A 26,997-nucleotide genomic window follows, 5' to 3' on the forward strand; every position below is an offset into this window, starting at 1 on the left:
AAAGAAAGAAAGAAAGAAAGAAAGAAAGAAAGAAAGAAAGAAAGAAAATTGTAATTATTTTGTGACTGCTTCTTGTGTTGCTTTTTCTCCCTCCTCACTCTCCCTGCCCCCAACCCCAAAAATTCATTACTTAGTAAAGTCCCTCTCTGATAAATTGGTCCTTGTATGACAGATACAAATTCTATTACGCATTCCCAGTTTGAACACTTTCCAGCTTGGTAGAACTTGCCAGAGTTTATACTCCACTGGAAAAGCCTGCAAGAATCCAAAGCTACCTCCAAATTCTGATGAGGCAATTAGGGGAAAACTTAAATGGAAGTTTGTAATGATCGTGTTATGTTAAATTTATGAAGTAATTAAAATGTGTGCATACTTATATTTTCAAAAAATTTTACTGACTAAATCAAATTTATAAGAATACAAGTCACTCTCCAATTGATAAATGGAGATAAAGGATATGAACAGACAGTTCTCAGATGAAGAAGGCAAAGCCATCTATAGTCATATGAAAAAATGCTCTAAAAAAAAAAAGAAAAAAGAAAAAATGCTCTAAATCTCTGATTAGAGAAATGCAAATCAAAACAACTCTGAGGTAGCACATCACACCTATCAGATTGGCCAACATGACAAAACAGGAAAATGATATATGTTGGAGAAGATGTGGGAAAATTGGAACACTAATGCATTGTTGGTGGAGTTGTGAAATGATCCATCCATTTTGGACAGCAATTTGAAACTATGCCCAAAAGGCTATAAAAATGTGCATACTCTTTGACCCAGCAATACCACTTCTAGGGCTATATCCCAAAGAGATCATACAAATGGGAAAAGGACCCACATGGACAAAAATATTTATAGCAGCTCTTTTTGTGGTGGCAAAGAACTGGAAATTGAGGGGATGCCCATCAATTGGGGAATGGCTGAACAAGTTGTGGTATATGAATGTAATGGAATACTATTGTGCTATAAGAAATGATGAGCAGGCAGACTTCAGAAAAACCTGGAAACACTTGCATGGACTGAGTGAAGTGAGCAAAACCAGGAGAATGTTGTATACAGTAACAGCTACGTTGTGCTGTGACTAACACTGATAGACTTAGCCCTTCTCAGCAATGCAAGGGTCTAAGATATCTCCAAAGGTCTCACGATGGAAAATGCTATCCACATCCAAAGAAAGAACTATGGAGTTTGACTGCAGATCGAAGCATACTATTTGCTATTTTTTTTCTTCTGTTTTGTTTTGTTTCCTCTTTCTGGTGGTTCCTCCTATTGGTTCTAATTCTTCCTTACAACATCACTAATGTGAAAATATGTTTAATAAGAATGTATATCAGATTGTGCACCATCTTGGGGAGGGAGGGGGGAAAATTTAAAACTCAAAAGTTTATGGAAGTGATTGTTGATTAATAAAATAAATTAATAAATTTTAAAAGAAAAAATAAACAAAGAACCTATGTTCAAATTCCCCCGCCCCAAAAAAATTACTGACACATTTTGTTTTTACATTACAAACATTACATTACAAACATTTTGAGATTATCCCCATCCTGTGAGAGCTTTCTTGTAATGAGATAAAACAATTAAGCAAATTTAATAATAATGATCTCAACTGAAAGTATATGCAATACTCTAAACCTATAGTCCTCCAACCTCTCCATTTTTAAGTGTTTTTTAATTAACAGAAATCTACTTCTCTCCCTCCCACCTCACCTCTCATCCCATTGAATAAAAAAAAAGGAAAAACTGTAAGAAATATGCATAGTTAAGCAAAACAAATTCTTCAATTGGTTGTATACAAAAATATATGTATCCTAAATCCATCACCTTTCTATAAGGAGGTGGACAGTATGTTTTATCATTGGTCCTCTGTAATCACAGACAATCACTGCATCAATTATAGTTTGTAAGCCTTTAAAGTTGTTTGTCTACAAAGCTGTCATCGTATAAATTGTTCTCCTGGTTTTGCTCATCTCATTTTTCATCACTAAAAGACTTCCAAATTATTCATGTCTATATTATTAATATGATAGTATAATTATTATATTATATATTATAGTATATAGTATATATTATAGTATAAATATAGTATAAATCTGATCACTTCACTCTGCATTAGTCCATGCAAGTCTTTCCATGTCTCCTTGAAATAATCATTTTCATCCTTTCTTACAGCAAAATAGGATTTCATCACATCCACACACGTCAACTGATGGGGTTCCTGCTAGTTTCCAGTTTTTTTGCCACCACAAAGAGAGCTGTTGTAAATGCTTTTGTACATATAGGATATTTTCCTATTTTGGGGCTTCTTTTTTGGTTATAAGCCTGGCAGTGACATGGCTAGGTCACAGGGCATGCCTATATTTATTACATTTATTAATGACATTTGTTTAAAGCTAACCTAGTGTTATCTACAATAAGATTTAACTATGCTTAGTGAAACTTGGACTTTCTTCCCATATATTTTCTTTCTTAAACCTTTATTTGTTTCCTGAACAAAAACTCCTATCAAATATATTTAAAAACTTGTACTCAAGCTGTTTGGATTTAAACTAAAGTTACCGTTTTTAACTTCAGGTTGTCAGCTGCAGATTCATTAAAAGATATGCCTCTCAAAAAGTGTGATCCTATCTGGACAGGGACCGTGGGGAGCTCACACTGGATAGGTTGTGATGGAGTTTGTCTCCGCCCCGTCTGCTGAGCTTCGGCTTCACTGCAGCAGCCCTTCAAACAGATATCAAGCAATGAGATGTAGTCAATACAACATGGACCAGGCAAGATGCCACAGTCAACAGGAACCCCTTCATTGCTGAGTGAAGAAGTTACATAAAGAAAAAATGGTTACCTGCAAACTTGCTTCAATTGCCTTTGGGTTCAAGTGGAAACCAGCTTTCATTGCATATTCACAGTGGCCTAAGCTCTCCAGAGCTATTTTATATGCCTAAAAAAAGATTTTTTCATGTATCATGATTTGATAGCAAATTACAATCATATAACACAGTCCAATACAGATATTAATAGGTATATAGTTATAGATTTGAGCTATATTCTATTACAATTTCATATTAAGACAGTTCAGCTAGTTATGGATGACAACTTCACCTGAGATAACCATATTTTAAGTCCTCAAAAAAGAAAGAAAACAACTAACTTGCAAAGCACTGTCAATTTTCATATTCAGTTCTTTAAGCTGGTGTTCAGGGATTGCCACACTCTGTGAACAGAAGAGCTGCTGAACTTCAATTCCCGCTAAGCAGCCATCACAGCCTCTCTCTCTCAGTCTAGATGTTGCCTTAAACAAAAATAACAAGAGGTAAGCAAAACATGGTTTTTAATACCAACCAATATCAACAATCAAACTAAAATTAAGCAAGAAATACTGAAAGAAGCAGTAATACAAAGTAGTAGGGAGTGATTTTTTTATTTGCTAGTATGTCCCCAGCTAAACTTTTAGACGTCTACATCAATGAAACATCTTGAAGGGAATGAAACACCTTTTAGAGTCACTGTTGAAATGCTAGTTCTTCATGTAAATGTAGGCTTATATGCAGCACAGCTTAAGCAAGGAATCTCCCCCCCCCCCCTTTAAAGAGACAGTCTAGGATTATGCCCTAAGTAAGTGGGTGTGGGTTGGGTACTACTGCAAAGTAACCTAAAATTCTAATTTCCCTACCACAGAAACAAGAAAGAATGCATATTAAGGTAAAAATTGAAGATTTCATATGTAGATCTTCATCAAAAGTTAATTCCTATTTCTCTAAGAATCAGTGGGAGTTAAAAAACCCACTTATATTCCAGAGACTCCTTAAGAAATATAACTAGAGATTAAACACACTGAAATTAATTGATTTTTATTTAGCTAATTTTTAGTAACTTAGTGATCTGAACAATTTCCTGGACATCAATAACTTAGTGGTCTCAAGCTATTTTACTATTACTGGAAATCATAAAATACCATTTAAAATGGAAATGTGGAGAGAAAAAAACAAGCAGTTTTAATGAAAAAAAATCAATTTCTGAAAAAAAAAATCAATTTCTGTTAAAGATATTGACAATAAATTCTAAAGTCAGAAAAATACTCAAATTAATTACTATTGACCATAAGGGTAATCATGCAAGTTAGGGAGTACCCAAAGGTCCTTTGCAAAGGAATGTTTACACATAAGTCACAGAAGGTGATCTCATGGAATGGACCTAAGGAAGGACAATATGGCAAAGGTTTAGTACCTACTTTCCTTTTATAAACTATTAACTCAATAAATAAAGCCAGGAGTTTCTTCTTGAACTTTAATTCTACAGGAAGTTTACTTATTGTCCCATACACTATAGATGCTGGTATCAGCTAGCATTCACACAGGATTTCCTGTTAAATGACTAACATGCTGGCAAGCAAAAGTACCAATGTAGCAGAGAAAAGGTTTCTCAGTCAATTATAAAATGTTTGAGGTAGTACGCTACAAAATGATTAAAGGTGATTATTCTACACATACACAAATTATTTGCTGCAAGTTCATTAGTGTACAACTCAAGATATATAATATTATATGAAATTGTCAAATGTATAGGAAAATAAGAAGCAGCAAATCCTAGGAATATAAACTTGCCTTGGAAAGATTATTTTCTCCATACAGGAAAGAAAAGAACATCATAAAATCAAATAAGCTTAAGAGTCATTTAAGAGGAAATTCTGTATGGATGCTAGCTCATTCACAAGTCACAGTACGTAGATGTCAAGATGAATAATACCTGAAATTAGAATTCCAGGAATTAGAATTCAGTCAGTGTCTGCTGACTTTCTTGATTGAAAAAACATAGCTAAAGACCTAAATAGAAAGTATGTGATTTAACTATAGTGAAAGGAGGCATGTGCAAAAAAATCCATCTATTCACCCTGTAGTTACAACTGATTTCCTAATAAGGACTTTTTATTCCAATGTAAGAACTCATCAAGAAACCCTAGATTAAGGTTACTGGAGATCACAATTTAAATGCTAAAAAAATGAGGTCCAAACAAAATAAATAGCTCTTTCTTGGAATGGTGACTTATAAAAGCTCTTTTGTAAGGTAAATTGATAAATATCCCAGAGCACCAGAACAATTCATGTTTAGCATAGTCAGGCAGTAAGAAGTAAAAAAATTCCCTCTAAATGGCAGCTTTACCTCTGCAGCCCCTCTCCAAGATCTTAATGCATCTTCCAGTTCAGTTGTAGGACTTAAGCAAGCTTTCCCATTGCCAGTAACATTCTTTCTTTCTTGCACTACTGTTTCAGCAAAGCAGGAGTGAGCCACTGGCTGCACCTTCTGTAATGCCTGGGACAAAAACTGGAAATGAACTTGCATCACTGTCAAGAAACATCGGCCCAGTACCTGTGAAAAAAGGAAAAGTGCATTTCAGGGATTCTGGAGTTCTTGGTTTCTGAATCAGTATAATTCATTTTTACTTATTCTCACACAAACAGGGGATATTAGTGGACTAGATAACCAAACTGAGACATGCTCAGAAAATACTTATTTCTGATTTTAGAAAGTATTTTTATACTTAGGAATATTTTCACCTGAGACAAAACCAATTTTTGGGGATGGAGGGAAAGTGTCATGATCAAGATCATATAACTAATAAATAGCACTAAACCCCTAAACCCTCTAGTTACTTCTTCCCCAGTTCTACTTCTCCTCTTTCACACACTTTTCAGATTCCCTTTGTGTGTTATTTTCCCCCATTGGACTATAAGCTTTTTTAGGACAGGGACTGCCCTATTCATATTTGCATTCCCAGTGCTTAGTACAGTATTTGGCACATCTGTTATTCAGTCATTTCAGTTGTGTCTGACTCTTCGTGACCCTGTGGACTTCTGTCCATGGAGTTTTCTTGGCAAAGATACTAGAGAGGTTTTCCATTTCCTCCTCCAGTATTTGGCATACAGTGGGTGCTTAATAAATGTTTCTTGACTGCCTAATTTACAACATTCATCTGATTGTTTTGTGGCTTCTCTTTCTACTTACACTGTTGTAAACATTGTGTATACTGTTTTCTTGGCTCTGCTTATTTTATTGTGTATCAGTTCATGAAAATCTTTCCATGTTTCTCTTTATTCATCATATGCATTATTTCTTACAGCACAGCAAAATTCCATTCTACTTATGTTCCACAACTTGTCTAGCCATTCCCCAACTGATGGGCAACTACTTTTTCCCAGTTCCTTGTTACCCCAAAAGTGCTGCTATGAATATTTTGATGTATATGAAACTTCCTGGGGTATATGCCTAACAGTACAATCTTTGGGTCAAAGGATATGGAGATTTTAGCCACTTTATTTGCATAACTGCAAAAACTGCTTTTCAAAATGGTCGTATTATTGTATAACTACCCACAATGCATTAGTGTACCTGTGTTTTAACAACCTAATAGTGACTGTTTCCATCTTTTTTTCTATTTTGTCAATTTGGTGGATATAAGGCAAGCCTTGAGGTTGTTAGGATTTCATTAATAGTGACTCAGAGAATTCTTTCATATGGTTGCTAATAATTTGCAATTCTTTTGAGAATTGTTTGTACATGTCCTTTGACCATGTATCTGTTAGGGAATGACTTTTAATCTTACATATTTCTGTTAATAGTCTATATATCTTGGATCTCAAACCCTTATCTTAATCTAATACAAAGTATTTCCCCAGTCTACTGCTTCAGCTCTTACACTAGATGCATTAATTTTGTTTGTGTAAAACCTTTCCAATTTTTAATTTCAGAGGCAGTTAGGTGGCCCAGTGAATACAGCACTGGACCTGGAGTCAGGCTGACCTGAGCTCAAATCTAGCTTTTAACACTTAACAGCTGTGTGACCCTGAACAAGTAATTTAACCTCGAACTGCCTAAATTTCCTAAATTGTAAAATGGGGGTATTAACAGCACATACCTCACAGGGTTGTTGTGAGGATCAAATGAGGTTTTTTTTTGTAGATTTATAAAGCTCTTACTTAGCACAGTGTCTGGCACATGATAGATGCTATACACTTATTCACTTCTTCCCTGATCCTTTCATATAATCAAAATTACTTATTATATCTTTATAATTGCCTCTGTACTATATAATTTTAAAATATAATAAATAAATAAATAGTTCATAGCTGATCTTCTCTTTTTTTACTTTATTTTTAGATCATTATCACTATATATATATATCCCACACTCTCTAGCTCCCAATAAGGCCCTTTCTTAAAACAAATAAGTATAGTTAAATAAAACAAATCCACACCATTGGTTGTGTCTGAAAATGTATGTCACCTTCTGCAATTCTGGTACAGCACTTCTCTGTCAAGAAGTGAGAAGCACGAATCATCGTTCATCTTCTAGAATCGTGACTGATCAGTGCATTGATCACAGTTCCTAACAAGTCTTTCACAGTTGTTTTCCTTAACAATGCACTCATTGTATAAATTATTTTTCTTGTTCTGCTCATTTTACTCTCACTCAGTTCATACGGGTCCTCTCAGGTTTCTCTTAATTCATCCCTTTTATAATTTTTTATTATGCAATAACATTCCATTACATTTATATATCATAACTGTTCAGTCATTCTACATTTGATGGGCACCTTAGGATGCTAACTATAAAGGGAAATAAGAGGAAAAAAGTCTAGGAGGAAGAAGTTCAGGCTAAAGAGTGGAGGTATATGAATATTCATATCAACTACAAAGATCCTTTGAAGGAAGATGCTATCCACCTCCAGAGAAGAACTGATATATGGAAGTTATCTATTGCATGGTTTCACCTATATGTCTATGTCAAATGTTGGCCTTCTCTAGTGTGTGGTTAGGAGAAAGGAAGGGAGACAGCTTGGAACTCAAAATTTAACAAAAAATTAATAAATAAACAAAATAAATATTAACAACAACAACAAAAAAGAAAGTAATCATATGGAAAGAATTCAAATACCAAGGAGGCACAATCAGAATCACAGAAGCTTTAGGAGCCACCACCACAAAGAAGCAGAGTAGGCTCAGAATGATATTCCAGAGGCAAAGGATCTAGATTACAACCAAAAAGAACCCATTTCTATGGGGCAGCAGAAAATGAACCTTTAACAAAATACAGACCTTCTAAGCATTCCTGATAAAAAGATCAAAGCTAAGTAGAAAGTGTAATATACACAAAGCCCAGAATTCAAGAGAAGCATAAAAATTTTAACATGAGTAAGAAAAACTGTTTATATTTTTATACCGGGAAATGATTACATGTAGGCCCTAAGAACTTTAACATCAACTATTATCACAGAGGGAGTCTTAATTAGATAGAGGGCCTGCGTGTGATTGTTTTGCTGGGATGACTGCAAAAGAATGAAATGGGTGGGAAACAGGAATGTACTGGGAGATGGGGAAAGGGAGGGGAAAAATGGGCAAAATTTTCTCCCATAAACAAAGTGCACAAAAAGGAATTTATACAACAGGGAGGGGGCAGTGGGGAAAGAGCAGATGACACTCGAACCTCATTCTCATCTGAACTGGTTAAAAGGAGAAAAATATACACACACACAGAGAAATATATTTTATCCAATAGGCAAATAAGAAGGAAATGGGTTAAAGGAAAAAGGTGGAGTAAGAGAGAAGGTAAATTAAAGGAAGGGATTTATTAAAAGCAAAACAGACTTTTAAAAAGAGAGGGCAAAGGAAAAAAAGAGGAGGATAGCTAAGAAAATAGGATGGAGAGCAAAAAACAGTTAGCAATCATAAATGTGAATGAGATGAACTCACCCATAAAATAGAAGACAGCACAATGGATTAAAAACAAGAATCCAAGAAAATGCTGTATATAAGAAACACATTTGAAACAGAAAGGTATACACAGTTAAAATAAAGGGCTAGAATAGAATCTATTATACTTTAGCAAAAGTAAAAAAAAGATGGAGACAGTAATTCTAATCCTAAACACAGCAATGGCAAAAACAGATCTAATTAAGAGTAGATAAACAGGAAAAATGCATTTTGCTAAAAGGTATCACAGATCATGAATGGATAGCAATACTAAACATAATGCAAATCCAATGGCATAGTATCTAAATTCTTAAAGGAAAAATTAAGTGAGTTACAGGAAGAAATAGACAGTAAAACTATAACAGTAAGGGACCTCAATTTATCTCTGTTGAACCTAGGTACATCAAATCAAAAAATAAACCAAGAAAAAGTTAAAGAAGTGAATAAAATTAAAAAAAGTTAGCTATGATGGACCTTTAGAGAATACTGAATGGGATTAGAAAAGAGTATAGCAATTTCTTAGTTCTGTATGCCAAATTCACAAAAACTGACCACATTTTAGAGCATAAAAACCTCACAAACAAATGAAGAAAAGGAAAAATATTACATGTATGTTTACCAAAGATAATGCAATAAAATTATATTCCATAAAGAGCCTTTGAAATACTGATTAAAATTAACTGGAAACTAAATAACTTAATACTAAAGAATTGGTGGATTAAAGAACAAATCACTGAAACAATCCGTAATTTCACTAGGGAAATGAAAAAAATGAGACATTGTAACAAAATTTGTGGGATATAGCTAAAGTAGTAGTTGGGAAAATTTACATATTTAAATTTTTCATCAATAAAAGAGAGAAAGATAGGGGCAGGTAGGAGGTTCAGTGGATAGAGCTCTGGCCTTGGAATCAGGAGGACTCGAGTTCAAATCCAACCTCAGACACTTGACACTTACTAGCTGTGTGACAGTCACTTAACCCTGATTGCCTCACCAAAAAAAAAAAAAAGAAAAGAGAGAGAAAGATAAGATCAAGTAGGTATTCAATTAAAAAAATTAAAAAGCCAACAGATTAAAAAGTCCCAATTAAATATCAAAATAAATTTTTTTTTTGCTTTTTAGGGAGGCAATTGGGGTTACATGACTTGCCCAGGGTCACCTAGCTAGTAAGTGTTAAGTGTCTCAGACCGGATTTGACCTCAGGTCCTCCTGACTCCAAGGCCAGAGCTCTATTCACTGAGCCACCTAGCTGTCCCTCAAAATAAAAATCCTAAAAAATAAAAATAAAAAATAAAAGGAGATATTAACAAAAGTGAAAGAAAAAATGCACTGAATTAACAAACAAAACTGGAAGCAGATTTTTTAAGAAAAAAAAACCACAGATAAACCATTAGCTAATTTGATTTTTAAAAAAGAAAACCAAATTCATAGTATCAAAAATGAAAAAGGCAAATTCATAACTAATGAAGGTGAAATAAAAGCAACTATTAGGAACTATTTCTCCTAATTACATACAAATAAGGCTGAAAACCTAAATAAAATTAATATTTTCAAAAATACAAATTGCCAAGATTAACAGAAAAGCAAATAAAATACTTCAATAATCTTATTTCAGAAAAAGAAATTCAACAAGCTTCCTAAGGAAAAATACCCCAAGCCAGATAGACTTAGAAATAAATTTTTAACAAATATTTAAAGAATAATTCATTCCAATATTATATAAACTGCTTGAAAAAATGGTAATGAAGGAATCTTATCAAATTCTTTCTTTGTCATAAATATTTGTCTTGATACCTAAACCAAGGAGAAGCTAAGCAGAAAAATAAAACTGTAAACTAATTTCCCTAATGAATACTGATGTAAAAATCTTAAATAAAATGCTAGCAAAGAAACTACAGCAATATATCACAAGGATATATGATATGACCAGCCCAAATTTAATTACCTAGAATGCATAGTCAGTTCAACATTAGGAAAACTATCAGCATAACTGGCCATATTAATAACAAAACCAACAAAAATCATGTGATTATTTCAATAGGTACAGAAAAAACTTTTGACAAAATACAATACCCATCCCTATTAAAACAATAATAACAACAACACTGGAAAATACAGAAATAAACAGAGCTTTCCTTAAAATGGGATAAGTAGCATATATCTAAAATCAACAGTAAGCATTCTCCGTAATGGGAATAAGTTAGAAACTTTTCCAATAAGATGAGGGGAAAAGCAAGCATGTCCATTATCACCATTACTATTCCATACTGTACTAACTACAGTGATTATACAAGAAAAAGAAAATGAAGTGTGAAGGGGGCTTAACAGAGAAATAAGCATAGGCGATAAGGAAACAAAATCATTACTCTATGCAGGTGATATGATGGTTTACTTACAGAACAATAGGGTTAACTAAAAAACTAATTGAAATAATTAACTTCACAATGAGGTTATAACATAAAATAAACTCACACAAATAAATCATCAGCATTTCTGTATATTATCAATGAAATCCAGCAGGAAGAGAACAAGAAAGAAATTCCATTTTAAATAACTACAGACAGTATAAAATACTTGGGAATCTATCTGACAAGACACAAACAGAAACTATATGAACATAATAGAAAACATTATTCACTCAAATAAAGGTTTAAATAATTGAAGAAATATTAATTGCCTACAGGTAGGCCAAGACAATAAAAATGATAATACTACTTAAATTAATTTATGTAGCCAATGACATACCAATCAAACTATTTATAGACCTTTTTTCTCTATAAAAAATAATACTAATGAACAAAAGGTCAAGAGTATCAAGGGATACAAGGGATAGACTAACATCTTATACCACATGCCAAGATAAGCTCAAAATGGCTATGATTTAGACATCGTAAGTAATATAGGGGCACAGAAGAAATAACCAGTCAGATAGGGAAGAGTTCATGACCAAACAAGAGAGAGGTGTTCATAGAAAGTAAAACAGATAATTTTGATTACATAAAATTAAAAAGTTTTTACACAAACAAAAACTAATGCAGCTAAAATTATAAGAAAACAGGAAACAGAGGAGAGGAGTTGCAGCAGGGTTCTCTGATAAAGGTTTTATTTTTAAAATATACAGTTAAATAGTACATATAGTCAAATTTACAAGAATAAAAACCAGCCCCCAATTGACAGATGAGTAGGCAGTTTTTAGAGGAAGAAATCAAAGCTATCAAAAGCCATATGAAAAAATGCTCTAAATTACTAACAACTAGAGAAATGCAAATTAAAACAATTCTGAGGTTCCACCTCCTACCCATTAGATTGACAAAGATTAAAAAAAAAAAGGAAAATGACAAATACTGAAGAGGATAGGGAAAACAGGTACAATAATGCACAACAAGTGGAGCTGTGAGCTAATCCAACCAGCTCTTCTGGAAAGTAATTGAAACCACACCAAAAAAAGTTATTAAATTGTGCATCCCTTCTGACCAGGCAACACTGCTACTAGACCTATATCGTAAAGGGATCAAAGAAAGGAAAAAGACCCTATGTACAAAAATATTAATAGCAGCCCTTTTTGTGGTGGCAAAAAATTGGAAACTAGTATATGAATATGATAGAATACTGTGCTGTAAGAAATGATGAAGGGAAGGGTTTCAAAAAAACCTAAGAGGGGCAGGTAGGTGGTGCAGTGGATAGAGCACCGGCCCTGAGGTCAGGAAGACCTGAGTTCAAATCCAGCCTCAGACCAAACACTTGACACTTACTAGCTGTGTGACCCTGTGCAAGTCACTTAACCCCCATTGCCCAAAAAAAAAAAAAAAAGCCTAGGAAGACTTGCATAAACTAAAACAAAGTGAAATGAATAGAACCGAGAGAATGAATTGTGCAGGAACAGCAATATTGTACAGAAAATCAACTTTTAAGGACTTAGTAACTGATCAACACAATGACCAACCATAATTCCAAAGGATTCATGTTGAAATACCTCCTGATAGCAAACTGACTCAAGAATATAAATTGATATATATTTCCTTCTTTCTTTCTTTATTATTTTTTGGATATGGCCAATAAAGGAATTTGTTTTGTATGACTATACACAGATATACATATATTTATAATTTGTTTTGCATATGTATAAATACTTATATTTGTAATGAGTTTTGTTATCATTGCCTTCTCAATGGGTGAAGGAGAGAATTTGGGACTGAAAATAAAACTGAAATGTAAAAAAAATTTTTTAAAGAAAAAACCTGTATTTTCCAAAGATACGCAAATTGCTCAAAGAGCAATGGATAGAAACATGGTAGATGTGAGTAAGCTGCAATATAATGCAGAGCAGGAACCATGAAGGAGAAATATATCATTAAAAGATGTCACTCAACAAAGTTTTAAGTGACTAATACAAATAAACTGGTGACAAGGAGAGAGCAAGGGGTAAGAGACAGACAGTCCATGTATTACACTGGTATCTTTATGATGTTAAAAGAAAGCTAGGAACATTCCCCTAATATGCTGGGTTGCCCTTATGGAGAATTTATGAAAGGGAACAAAGAAGAGTAGCATAAAATGAATCACAGGCAATGAACAGGCATGGCTAGATTGGGATCTGAGTTGTGGAAACACCACATTAATAATAGATCACAGATTCATTTGAACATTTGAGTATACATTTTCAAAGGAAGGAGTTGGAATCTGAATCAGTGGAAGGAACAATCATAAAAATGAAATAAATCAAAAGTACCTCCTGGAAAAAAAAAAACAACATAATACCTAAAATGAAATCTTCTCTTAAAATTACATGTGCATACAAAGCATAGAACCCACCTCATAAGGTGGTTTGTGAGGCTCAAATGAGATGATTATGTTTTGCAACCCTTAAAACTCATACATCAGCTATTATTTTTATTGTTAGCCTCAAATATATTTGAAACTGTAAATATAGTATTTGTTCTTTACTTTTCACAAGATGTAGGCATTCTTTTGTGAAGATTTTTTCAAGTAAACAGTTTTGCATACAGCTTTACCAAATATTTTAGGAAACTTTTTGGATACTCTGTTTCGTTTTGTTTTGTTGAGGAGGGGAGCATTCTAAGGAGTTAAGCCACTGGAATGACACAAATTCAGACTGGCTGCTTTCACTGAAAATTCCAATATAATTAAATCATTTCCTTCTCTTCAGTCTTTGCTTACAAACTTCAAAACCGGGTTTCCCCACAGTAGCTATTCAAACTTTGCACCAGTGAAAGATTTTTCATTAAAACCTCATGAAAATTATTTTATTATTCCAGTATTATATAATTGTCTGCATCTTACCAACACATTACAGCTCTTTTTGACAAGATGGCTTATAAAAATATTTGAATATTTTCCCTAGACAAATGAAGAATATAATTTCTTTCTGCATTAAGGAAATGCTTTATGAAAATTAGATTACAAAGGGTAAGCACTAGTTAAGGCTACTCTGATGTTCTAAACTAACATTTCAAATATTTGCATACTTTACAGTAGAACAATTTGACTTCCTGCTAATTAAAGTAGTCTAAGGAAATTTTATTTTATTTTTTCCTTATCCAAACAATGCTAATTTATTGTGGGGGGTTTTTTAAAGTACAACAATTAGATCAGCCTTTGGTTGATGGGTTGTTTTTGGGCACCATTTCTACACTGATTTCTGCACTGATTTCTTTTTAAGTTTTTTTTTTTTAACTTAAACACCCAAAAATGAGCACTTCCATATACACTGCTTACTGTTTGAAAAGCATATAAGGGGTTGCTAGGTTGTACAGTGGATAGAACTCCAATCCTGGAGTCAGGAGGACCTGAGTTCAAATCTGGCCTCAGACACTTGACAGTTACTAGCAGTGTGACCCTGGGCAAGGCACTTAACCTCAACTGCTTCAGCCCCCCCCCCAAAAAAAAGTATGTAATGAGTTCTGCATGTTACATTCAAAATTGTTCTTGTCTGTACTTTTTGCTAAACTTTATCTGTTTTCTTCTGTGAACTTACAAAAAGTTAGAATGCTTCCCCTTTTTTTGCAACATTATTGCTAACTCCTCTTCCCTCCCCTCTTGTCTCCCCAAAATAAAAAATAAGAAAGGGTAGGGGGATTTTTTTTTTGGTGGGTCCTCTGAAGACCTAGTTGGTCAATGCCTTGATCAAATTTCTTAAGTTTTTCTAAGTTTTTCTTTACAATATTATTGTCCTTGTATAAATGGATTCTCATTGCTTACTTTCTTTTGCTTCATTCAGTTCATATTACTCAGGGTTCTCTAAAACAGCCTCATTCACTATTTCTTATGGCACAATAATCCTTTATATTCGTATTTGACAATTTGTTCAGTTATTCCCCAATTGTCTAAGAGGAAAGCTAATGCCTCCTTTTAGATTTTAATTCAGTTCTCCCCAGGCCCCTTTTAATTTTTTCTTCAGGATTAGGAAGTTCCTCTTAATATTACCTCCCTATCCCCACTTGCTTCCCTGTATAGTTTGATATATGTCTATACCTGTGTGTATGTGTGTGTGTGTGTCTACGAGTGTTCAAACCTCCTTTGCTTCAGATAAGAGTGAGGTTCATCTGCTGTCCAATGTTCCCAGACCTTCCACGTTTGTATATTCCTTGACATACATCAGTTATGAGAAGTAGTAAGTTCCACTCTCATCTTCCTACTTTCTACACTAAAATTTACTCCTTTTACTCTCCATTCTCTTTCTCCTCTTCTGATCCTCAGAACAAAATCAATCCTCTCCTAGGACCTGTTTTTCTTTTTTTCTTTTAACTACCAAATACCTTCTGATGATATAAAGTTTCTGAAGATGAATTTGTTTCTTTCCCTGCTACTGGAATGTTAGCACTACATCATCATACCGTCCCTCAAATAAATTTTCCTTTCAAGGTTTCTCTAGACTCCTGTATTTGAACTTCAAAATTCTTACTCATACCACATCACACTTATCAGATTGGCTAACATGACAAAAACAGGAAAATTATAAATACTGGAGAAAATGTGGGAAAACTGAAACACTAATGCATTGTCAGTGGAGTTGTGAACTTCTCCAACCATTCTGGAGAGCAATTTGGAACTATGCCCAAAGGGCTATAAAAATGTACATACCCTTTGATCCAGAAATACCACTTCTAGGGCTGTATCCCAAAAAGATAAAAAATTGCAAAAAGACCTACATGTACAAAAATATTTATAGCAGTTCTTTTTGTGGTAGTCAAGAATTAGAAATTGAAGGGATGCGTATCGATTGGGGAATGGCTGAAGAAGTTGTGGTATATGAATGTAATGAAATATTAATGTGCTATAAGAAACGATGAGCAGGCAAACTTCAGAAAAACCTGGAAAGACTTATATGAACTGATGCTGTGAGTGAAGTGAGCAGAACCAAGAGAACATTGTACACAGTAACAGCCACGTTGTGTGATGACTGACTTTGACAGAACTCAGCATTACAAGAATCCAAGACAACTTCAAAAGACTCATGATGTTTCCATGCTATCCACATGCAGAGAAAGAACTATGGAGTCTGAATGCAGATCAAGGCATACTATTTGCTCTTTTTTTTGTTTTTGTTTTGTTTCTTCTTTCTCGTGGCTCCTCCCATTCGTTCTAATTCTTCTTTACAACATGACTAATGTGAAAATATGTTTAATAAGAATGCATATGTAGACCCTATATCAGATTGCACGCCACCTTGGGAAAGGGGGAGGGGAGAGAGACAAAGAAAATTTAAAACTCAAAAGCTTATAGAAGTGAATGTTGAAAACTAAAAATAAATAAATTTAAAAATTAGAAAAAATTCCTATTCAAATCCTGTATTTTCATCAAAAATATTTGGAAGTCCATTAAAAATACACTTTCACCCCTACAGGATTACACTCAGCTATGCAGGGTAAGTTATTCTTGGTTGTAAACCTTTTGGTATAGTGTAGTCTAGACCTGCACAACATATGGCCCATGGACTGCTTACAGCCCCACCAAAGAATTTTGGATGGCCAGCAAAAAATGTAGGGTTGACACTGCACACTTCCTCCTATTTGTCACATGTGATCCACAACAACCAACCATCATCAGCCTATCTCTAGTCTAACCTGAGGCCCAAAGAAGTTTAGCCTATTTTAATTTTGGCCCCTACCACCTGCCAAGTTGTGCAGGTTTGTTGTAGTCTAAGGTCTGTGTGGTTTTTAGGAGAAGCTCTAGGTCTTACGTGATCCTGACTGTAGTGCCTAAAGTACTTAAACCCCTTCTTTTTGGATGCTTAACAAAATTTTTTCTTTGACATGGAAGTTCTGAATTTTGGCTATGATATTCCTGGGACATCTCCTTTTAGGAAGTGATTGTTGCTTTTTTTCTATCTTTACTTTGCACGTTGGGTTTAATAAACCTGGGCACTTTTTATTTATGATTTCTTGAAAGAGAGTATACAGGCTTAAAAAAAATCATTATTTTCAGGGATTCTAAAAATCTCTCCTTGACCTGTATTCCATGTCAGTTGTTTTTGATACCAGATGTTTTATATTTTCTTCCAGTTTTTTCAATCTTTTGATTTGAATCTGATTTGCAAAATCAGTAATTCCTATTTGGTATATTCAAATTTTCAGGGATTCCATTTTCTAAGTAAGGCTTACCACTATTTATTTCTTCTAAGCTATTTATTCTCCTTCCAACTCTTTTCTCAAGAACTTTTATTTCATATATCTCTTGTTTCATGTATGCTAGGTATTCATTATAGTCCTTGTAGAAAATCCATTTTTCCTTTGAGTCTACAGATTTTCAATAATTTTCAATGCTGGATATTGTTTTATTTGATTTACTTATTTCTTCATCTTTAGTTTCTGAACTGAGGTTTTGTGCCAAGGGAAGGGTCCACCCTTGCTGCATTTCTTAGGTAGAGTGGTCTGGCACTGAATCTTCTGGATTCTTGTCCTGACCTCTACCTCTATGGTTTAGATCTTTAGAATCCTGTTTTGGTTTCTCAAAAGAGTTTGGGGGACCCTAGCGGCCCTCGACATGAGGTATTGCAGTCTGAGTACTGTGGCCTTGAGGGTTGGTATCATATAGGTTGCTTGCTGCTACTAATCCTCTGTGTTTTCAAGGTTCCCAAAATTCAGGCCTTTCTTAGGGGAGTTCTCTACTCTTGCTGCTTCAGCACATGGCTCCTGAAAGTCTTTGTTTCTGCAGGGTAGTACTAGCACTAGCTTTGCGATGGGTGGGGTTGGAAGCTTGGTTGGCTTTTCATGCAGTTCTGGAAAGAAATTACCATAATTTTTCATTGGATTTCTTGATCATTATTTGGTCTGGCAGAATTTTAAGGTTTCATTAAAGTAGGTATGTGAGAACTGGGCAGCCTATCTTCAATTTAAGGTACTAAGCTGAACAAAAGTGCAGAGATTTTGTTTTTAAACTAGATTTTCTGTTATAAATCTTAACTTCTTTTTGAAAATCAAAACTATAAAATGTCATCCAATAAGGTTAAAAAGTCACCAAGATACTTACATCTGTATTACTGTAGGAAAACACTGCCATCCACTGAATTACATTTTTCTTCCCCACACACACATACAAAAAAAAAATAAAGTTTTCTCAATAAACAAATATGTATATTATATATCTGCCTAATGAGAGTCACAAAAATGACTAGTCACAGAAACACTTAGGATACTCAAGATGCTGTCTGGAGGCAAGAATCTCTGAATTGAAAGCCCCAAGATGTAACACTCTCCAACTTCAAAAAAAGGGACAAAACTCAATAATGATTTGGTTGTGGAGAAACTGATACAACACATATATTTCTTTCTATTAATCCAGAAGGGAATATCCCTTTCCTGCCCTAGGGCTGGGCTGTTGGTTAGAAAACACTATACATAAACTGTCCAGGCCACTTGACCATCTTGCTTTATAAACAATAATCAAACCAATACCACTATTCTGCCACTGTTTCTGGAAAAGGTCTATTACTCCATTGCCATTAAAAATCCCTGTGACTTCACCCTTTGGTCACATTCCCTACATATATGTTGCCTCTTCCTGTTAGAATCAAACCTCTTGAACACAGGTACTGTCTCTCTTTCATATCTGTATCCTCAGCATTTACAACAGTAACTAAAATATAGAAAGTGCTTAATAAATGTTTTTTCATTCATTTATCATTTGTTCATAGTCTGACAGTAAGCCATCATTGGCATTATAACCTGAGACCAGTATAAAAAGGAAGAAACAGTTATTTTCAAAGACATTTCTAGCAACATTTGAAATTGCAAAAAGCTAAAAAATACCCAACCTAACAACTAGAAAATGGCTGAACAAACCAATATATCAATTTAACAGAATACTGAGAAAGGAAGGGAGAAATATGCCTGAAATAATGCAAATAAAGAATTCAAAAAGAAAAGTCAGTATACAGAGAAAATACAGACACAAAACCAGTGATGAATGGATAATAATAACGGAAGGAAGTGGGTGGGAGTAAATGATTATTTGTTACAATGATATTTAAAATGTAAAATGAATTAAAATTATATTTTCATTACAGCTATTTGTTATTACATTTTATTAAAAGTTCATTACTGATTAAATAACAAACTGACAAATCTCTGCCCACAAATGTATAAAGCCCTATGAATTATAGAGCAACACAGTATAATAGAAGGGGTACATTCTAGAAAATAATTTGGAAGTAGACACAAAAAAGTAACTAAACTATACATGCTCTTTGACCTAGTGATTCTACAAGTAATTCTATACCCCAAAAAGATCAAAGTAGAAAAGGTCTTACATGCACAAAAATATTTATAGTGTATCTTTTTGTAGTAGTAACAAATTGAAAACTAAGGGGTGCCTATCAACCAGAGAATGATTGAATAAATTATAGTATAATAACATAATGTAATACTATTGTGTTATAACAAATGTGGAGAGTCAGAGAAACCTAAGAAAACTTGTATGAACTGATGCAAAGTGAAATGAGCAGAACCAGGCAATTTATACTACAACCTCAATGCTTATAAAAATGAACAATTCTGAAAAGCTTAAGAACTCTAATCGATGCAATGATCAACTATGCTTCCAGAGGGCTGTTCATTCCAGTCAACAAATATTTATTAAGTGTTTACTATGTGCCAAGCACAGCACTAAGCGCTGATAATACAAATATAAGACTGACCCCCTAACCTCAAGGACACTACATTCTAATAAGGATATATAACATAAAAGTGAGCTGAAAAGGTTGGGGGGCGGGGTTTACACAGGACAGCACACAGTGGTCTAAGTTGTCTAAAGACTCAAAAGCAAAGAGGAAGTAATAATGACTGGCCCAGACCCCTCCTCAAATTGGAACCAACAGAAGAAAAGCATCCAGACAGAGGAATGTTCAAAGGTGAGAACATCACAAAAACATAGGGAACTTCAAGGGTGCAAAGGCAGCAGAGACATGGTGTCAAAGTCTAGAGAGTTAGAAGCAGAAGCAGAAGAGGAATGAATGATGATGAAGAATGCTGCCTACATCACGACAGAGAGGTGATGAACTAATATGAAGAAAGAGATATATTTGTGGACACATTCAATGGGGGAGTGTGTTTTACTTATCTGTGTTTATTCTTTATGTTCTGGGGAGTGGAGTGGGAGATGGCAGGGGAAGGAGAGAGAAAAAATGCTTGATAATTTAGATAAATAATTTTAAAAAGAAATTTTGGGTCAGAAATGAGGGTATCTGAATTTAGATTCCTATTCTGCTTATTCTGCTACTTATTAACTATATGATCTTTGTCAATTCAATTCAATTCCACAAACATTCACTAAGTGCCTACTCTATGCAAGGCAAACAGGAATACAAAATACCATAGGGAATACTAAAACAAGAACAAAACAGTCTCTGATCTTAAAGAGCTAGATGAAGCTGGAGACAGTTGGAGGGCAGCAAAAGAAATACAACATTAAATACATGGCAATTTGAAATAAGAAAATATTAACAACTGAAGGAATAGGAAAGTTTTATGAGGGAGTAGGAGCCTGAGGTAAATTTTGAAGATGAATATTCTGAAGAGGATGTGAGGAAGAAGTGCATTCTAGAAATAGTGAACAACTAGGAGCCTTCATTCAGTCAATGAACATTTATTATGTGCCATGTACTGTGCTAAGTGCTAGGGATCACAAAGAATGGCAAAAGACAGTCTCTACTTTCAAGGAGTTCAAAGTCTAAAAGAGGAGAATAAATAAACAAACAAACAAATGCTAGAAACAGGACAAACTAGAAATAATCAACAGCAGAAAGGGACCGTAATTTAGGGGGACTGGGAAAAGCTTCTTACAGAAGGTGAGATTTTACCTGGGACTTGAAAGAAGCCAGGAGGCAGAGGAGAGGAAAGAGGATTCCGGGATAAAGGACAGCTGGTGAAAATACCTAGAGTCAGGAAATGGAGTCAGAATAAAGGGCAGCTAGGTGGTGCAGTGGATAGAGTTCTGGGCCTGGAGTCAGGAAGACTCATCTTCCTGAGTTCAAATCTGGCCTTAGATGCTTACTAACTGTGTCATCCTGGGCAAGTCAAGTCACTTAACCCTGTTCATCTCACTTTCCTCATCTGTGAAATGGCCTGGAGAAGGAAATGGCAAACCACTCCAGTATCTTTGCCAAGAAAACCCCCAGGGGGCAGCTAGGTGGCACAGTGAATACAGCACTGGCCTTGGTGTCAGGAGGACCTGAGTTCAAACCCGGCCTCAGAAGCAATTACTAGCTGTGTGACCCTGGGCAAGTCACTTAACCCTGACTGCCTCACCCAAGAAACAAAAAAACAAAAACAAAAACAAATAGAAGATGATGTAAAAAAAACAAATGGGATCACAAAGAATCAGACACAAACTGAAAACGACTGAAAAACAACAGGATAAGGAGTTCCTTGTGTGAGGAATAGTAAGGAGGCCAGTGTCACTGGATCACAGTGTCAGAGGACAGAAGGCCATATGTAAGAGATGTTATGAAGGGGAAATTGATAGCCCTTGGCAACACATGAGAGACAGAATTCGAAGTTGATCATTGGAATTGATCGTGACATGTATGATGGGAGCCTAGGTAACTGGGAGGATGGTGGTGCCTTCAACAGTAACAGGAAAGTCAGGAAGAGGGGAGGTTTGGGAGGTAAAGATAATGTTTTTATTTTGGGACACGATGAATTTAAGATGTCTACAGGACATCTAGTCCTGTAGGTGTCCACTAGGCAGCTGGATGGAGATGCAAGAATGGAATTCACAGAGAGACAACTTTGATGACCCCTCAAATATTCTCAGTGTACAATTTCTTAACCTCAACTTCCATACCATTACAGCCACACACCACACTTTAGCCCTTACCATTCACTAAGGAACTGTATTACCTCCAAAATCCTGAACTCAGAAGTTCCATTCATTAAGCAAAAGTTTCTAACCTTCTGTTTTTTCCATTCCCTCACTCACAGTAAGCTTGTTCCCTTTCATTCACTTTGCCCAAAAAAATGAAGATCCTAAATCTATAAGCCTCTTTTTTCTTTAACAGAAAGCCAAAATTCTAAACCATCAAGGTAGTTTTAAACTCAAATATTTAGATTGGACTGATTTTCATACTAAAATTTTTTTTTCAAAATTAATTTGCTTACATTAGAAATAATCAGATTAAATATCTTTGATATTTGTGATCTTTAAGTTCCTTTAATAAACATAAATAATAATAATTGCAGTTCACATTTCTACAAGTCTTAATTCAAAAGAAAGCAAAATGTTTTCCTCACAACAAAGTGCTATTCCAAAAGTGCAGGTCTTAACCACATTTCTACTCTACTAAAAAGAAAAATAAAATTTCCAGAGATTCCCTAATGTCTCTGGAGTAAAATTCAAATTCCTATGTTTGCATTTAAAACCATCCACATTGTGACTCAAAAGCTACCTTTCTAGGAATAATATATTATTTCCTTTTAAGGACTCTATGTTCTAGCCAAACTGGTCCACTTGCTGTTCCTCACACATCCCATACCATCTCCTGTCATAGTGCACAGCTATCCTCAGTGAGCCCCACAAAGCTAGAAAGCACACACACCCTACTTAATTCCAGACTTTAGAATCCTAATTCCTGCCAAAGCTCAGCTGAAATGTCTGCTGCTATATAAGGCCTTCCCTGATCTCCTAGCTGCTAATGTTACCCCAAAATTACTTTTTATTTATTTTGTATAGATTTACATTTACTAATATGCCTACACTATGCTCCTGAGGGCAAACTCTTATTTTTGTCTTTATATATCGAACACCTGGCACTGCACCTGGTACACAGTGGATGCTTAATAAATGCCTGTTAATTGAACAACTCTGTGAAATGGGTTGTATAAGAATTATTATTCGCTTTTTACAGATGAAGAAAATGAAAATTCAGCAACTCAGTGAGTGTCAGAGCCAGAACGTGAACTCAGATCAGTTAAGTCAGCAAATATTTGTTAAGGCAGGAGGTAAAGAAGTACCTTCCAGGCATAGGGAACAACTAGGAGAACAGTCAATGAACATTTACGAAGTGCCAAACAACATGCTAAGGACTAAAGGACTAAAAAGAAGCAAAAGATAGTTTCTGCTTTCAGGGAACTTACAATTTAGTGGGGAGATAAATGTGTACAAAAAAGCTATATATAGGAAAAATACAAAATAATTAAATGAGGAGTAGCAGAATTAAGAGGGATTGGGAAAGACTTCTTATGGAAGATGAAATTTTAGTTGAACTTAAAGGAAACTGAAGAAGCCAGGAGGCAGTTGAAGAGGGAAAGCATTCCAGGAATAGGAAACAGCCAGAGAAAATGCCTGGACCTGAGAGATGGAGTGTCTTGTTTGAGGTGCAACAAGCAGGCCAGTGTCTCTGGACTGAAGCCCATGTGATGGGAAGGAAAGTATAAAGAGGAGGAGTCAAGATGATTTTGTCCAGGTCTCCTAACACATCTCTTCCACACAACCCCCAAAACATGACAGACCAAACCCTGATTAGGAAAGGCAAGAAAAAGTTAGTCATTTTTCCAGCCCAGGGCAGCTTGGGAAGGCAGAGAGAAGTCTGCACACAATGGGGTGTGGACTAGTCAGAAGCACTCCAGGATAGCAGCACTGGCAGTGATGGTGGCAGAGCTGGAAGCATTCCAGCACCAAGAAATGGAAAGGGAAGCAAGATAGAGCACCAGGACAGGAAGCTCTGGTGCAGAAATAGATCCTGGGGACCCCCGGACAAGCATTGGGAGAAGAAACAGGTACCCTCTGGTAGTTCTGTCACCTATTACCCAGTTTAAGGTCATAGATCTAGAATGAAGAGGAGTAAACCTAAGGCAGAAGAAGGCAACAGCCATGTACTAAAGATAAAACAAAGTCCAGAAACTTAGCTGTGTGGCTCTAAGCCCAGATGCTGAGCAGCAAGTTAGTTCTAACCTTTAGCCCATAAACTTGCAGTGAAAAAACCAGGGCATCAGATTATGACCAAAGGGAAACCAACAATTTAGTTGCTCTGAATATGCAGAACTTCCCAGTGGGCTAATAGTAACTGAGTTCGTCCAGAATCTGCTGGAACTCAATCACACACAAGCCAAAAGAACCAAATTTGGGTCAGAAATTTGCACAGCTCATATCAGGAGGGCAGTAAGCAGATCTCACTTCAGATCACACCACTCTGGAAGGACTGAAAACTTGTAGGACCCCAGATTAAGCAGAAACTCAAGCTAGACAAATCCCCAGGAATGAATAGAGCCCAATACTAACATAAAGTTCAAAGTCAAGACACAGGCTAGAAGAATTAGCAAACAAACAAACAAAATAAGAATCCAACAATAAAGAGCTACTATGGTGACAGGAAAACTCATGACACAAACACAAAAGACAATGACTTGAAAAGATCTAGAAGGAAAGTTTCAAAGAAAAATGCAGACTGAACAAGCCCAATAAGAGTTGCTATACGAATTAAAGCAAGGGCTAAAGAAATGGATTAAAAAAAAAAAACAAATTTCAAAAACTGAGCAAGAGTAGTAAAAGAGAAAATGGAAAATAAAACTGAGAGCTATCCAAGAAAGGTATGAAAACAGAATTAACAGCTTAGTAAAAAAAGGTACAAAAACTTACTGAAGAAAATAATGCCTTAAAAATTAGAATCAGCCAAATGGAAGTTAATGACAACATAAGACATCAAGAAATAATGAATTAAAATCAAAAGATGGAAAAAATACTAGAAAATATAAAATATATCATAAAAAACAACTAGGAAAATAGATCTCACAAACAAATGCAAAAAAAGCAGATTATCATATGCATCTTTTTTGTTGCTGTAGAGTCATTTTTCAGTCACGTCTGACTTTCATGACTCCATTTGCAATTTTCTTGGCAAAGACTGTTAAGTGGTTTGCCATTTCCTTCTCCACCTCATTTTACAGATGAGGAAACTAAGGCAAACAGGGTTAAATGACTTGCCCAGGGTCACACAGCTACTTAGTTTCTGAAGCCAGATTTGAACTCAGGAAGAGTCTTCCTGACTTCAGGCCAGTACTCTATTCACTGTGCCACCTCGCTGCCCAATGCATAGTTTACCAAGCTTAATGCTGGATAGATTAAAAATTAATTGGAAATGAAATAACTTAATCCTGAAGATTAAATGGGTGGGTTGAAGAACAAATAAGAAATAATTAATAATTTCAAGCAAGATAACGACAACAATACGACACCATACTTAAATTTGTGGGATACAGCTAAAGCAGGACTTAGGGGAAAGTTAATATTTCTAAACACTTAAATAAAAAAAAGGAGAAAAGAGTAGATCAAAAAATTGGGCAAAGGACCCTACATACAAAAATATTTATAGCAGCTCTTTTTGTGGTGGCAAAGAATTGGAAATTGAGGGGATGCCCATCAGGTGGGAAATGGTTGAACAAGTTGTGGTATATGAATGTAATGGAATACTATTGTGCTATAAGAAATGATAAACAGGCAGATTTCAGAAAAACCTACAAAGACTTGAATGAACTGATGCTGAGTGAAGTGAGCAGAACCAGGTGAACATTGTACACAGTAACAGCCACAATGAGTGACGACTAGCTTTATTAGACTTAACTCCTTCTTCTTAGCAATGCAAGGATCCAAGACAACTCCAAAAGACTCATGATGGAAAATGCTATCCACATCGAGAAAAAGAACTATGGACTCTGAATGCAGATTGAAGCACATTATTTGTTCTCTCTCTCTCTTTTTTTCTCTTTTTTTGCTTGTTTTTTCTTTCTTGTGATTTCTCCCATTGGTTCTAATTCTTCTTTTCAATATAAATGTATATGTAGAGCCTATATTAAACTGCACGCTATTTTGGAGTGAGAGGAAGGGAGAAACGAGGAGAAAACTTGGAACTCAAAATCTTATGGAAGTGAATGCTGAAAACTAAAAATGAAAAAAGTTTTTAAAAATTGGGCAAACAGAAAAACAACAAATTTAAAACCCTTAATTAAACACCAAAACAGAAATCCTGAAAATCAAAGGAGATATTAACAAAATTCGAAGTTTTAAAAAATGGAATTAATAAATAAAACTAGGACCTGGTTTTTTGGGGGGAAAAACAATAACAGATAAATCATTGACTAATTTGATGCAAAAAAAAAAGAAAACTTTTGGGATGGAATGAAAGAGAAAAATAAATTACTAATGTCAAAAATAAACAAGGTAAATTCATAACCAATGAAGAAGAAATAAAAGCAAACTAGAATCTACTTTGCCCAACTACATGCCAATAAAACTGACAATCTTAATGAAATGATGAATATTTTCAAATACATAAATTGCCCAAATTAATGAAAAAGGAAATAAAATATTTAAATAATCCTATCTTTTAAAAAAAGAGGTTGAACAAGCCATAAATGAACTCCCCAAGGGAAAAAAAAAACACCAGGAACAGATGGATTTATAAGTGAATTCTACTAATCAGTTAAAGAATAATTAATTCTAATACTACATAGTCTGCTTCCAAAAAAAATGATACAGACAGAATTCTTCCAAATTTCCTCTGACACAAATAGAATCTTGATGCTTAAACCTAGGAAAGTCAAAACAGAAAAAGAAAACTGCAGGCCAATTTCCCTAATGAATACTGAAGCAATATTTTAAATAAAATGCTTGCAAAGAGATTATAGCAATATGTCGTGAAGACCACACATTGTGACCAGGCTAGATTTGTAGCTAGAATGTAGGACTGCTTCAACATTAGGAAAACTATAAACATAACTGGCCATATTAATAACAAAACCAA

The 26,997-nt window shown here is 34.9% G+C and overlaps 1 protein-coding gene across 2 annotated transcripts in view; it reads right to left on the reverse strand.

Annotated features, from left to right (window-relative positions):
* Nucleotides 1–26,997, reverse strand: part of LOC114046962 (uncharacterized protein KIAA0355-like) — a 110,313-nt gene that overhangs the window by 27,255 nt on the left and 56,061 nt on the right. For both annotated transcript variants that reach the window (XM_027867617.1, XM_027867618.1), the window contains 4 exons: nucleotides 5,158–5,364; nucleotides 3,149–3,289; nucleotides 2,843–2,938; nucleotides 2,560–2,721 (listed from right to left, as the gene is read on the reverse strand). In XM_027867617.1, coding sequence (XP_027723418.1) covers nucleotides 2,560–2,721; nucleotides 2,843–2,938; nucleotides 3,149–3,289; nucleotides 5,158–5,364 — 606 coding nt within the window. The remainder of the gene's footprint in view (nucleotides 1–2,559; nucleotides 2,722–2,842; nucleotides 2,939–3,148; nucleotides 3,290–5,157; nucleotides 5,365–26,997) is intronic.

The sequence above is a fragment of the Vombatus ursinus genome, unplaced genomic scaffold (assembly GCF_900497805.2).
Source record: "Vombatus ursinus unplaced genomic scaffold, bare-nosed wombat genome assembly UNPS02014786.1, whole genome shotgun sequence".
NCBI classification, from domain to species: Eukaryota; Metazoa; Chordata; class Mammalia; order Diprotodontia; family Vombatidae; genus Vombatus; species Vombatus ursinus.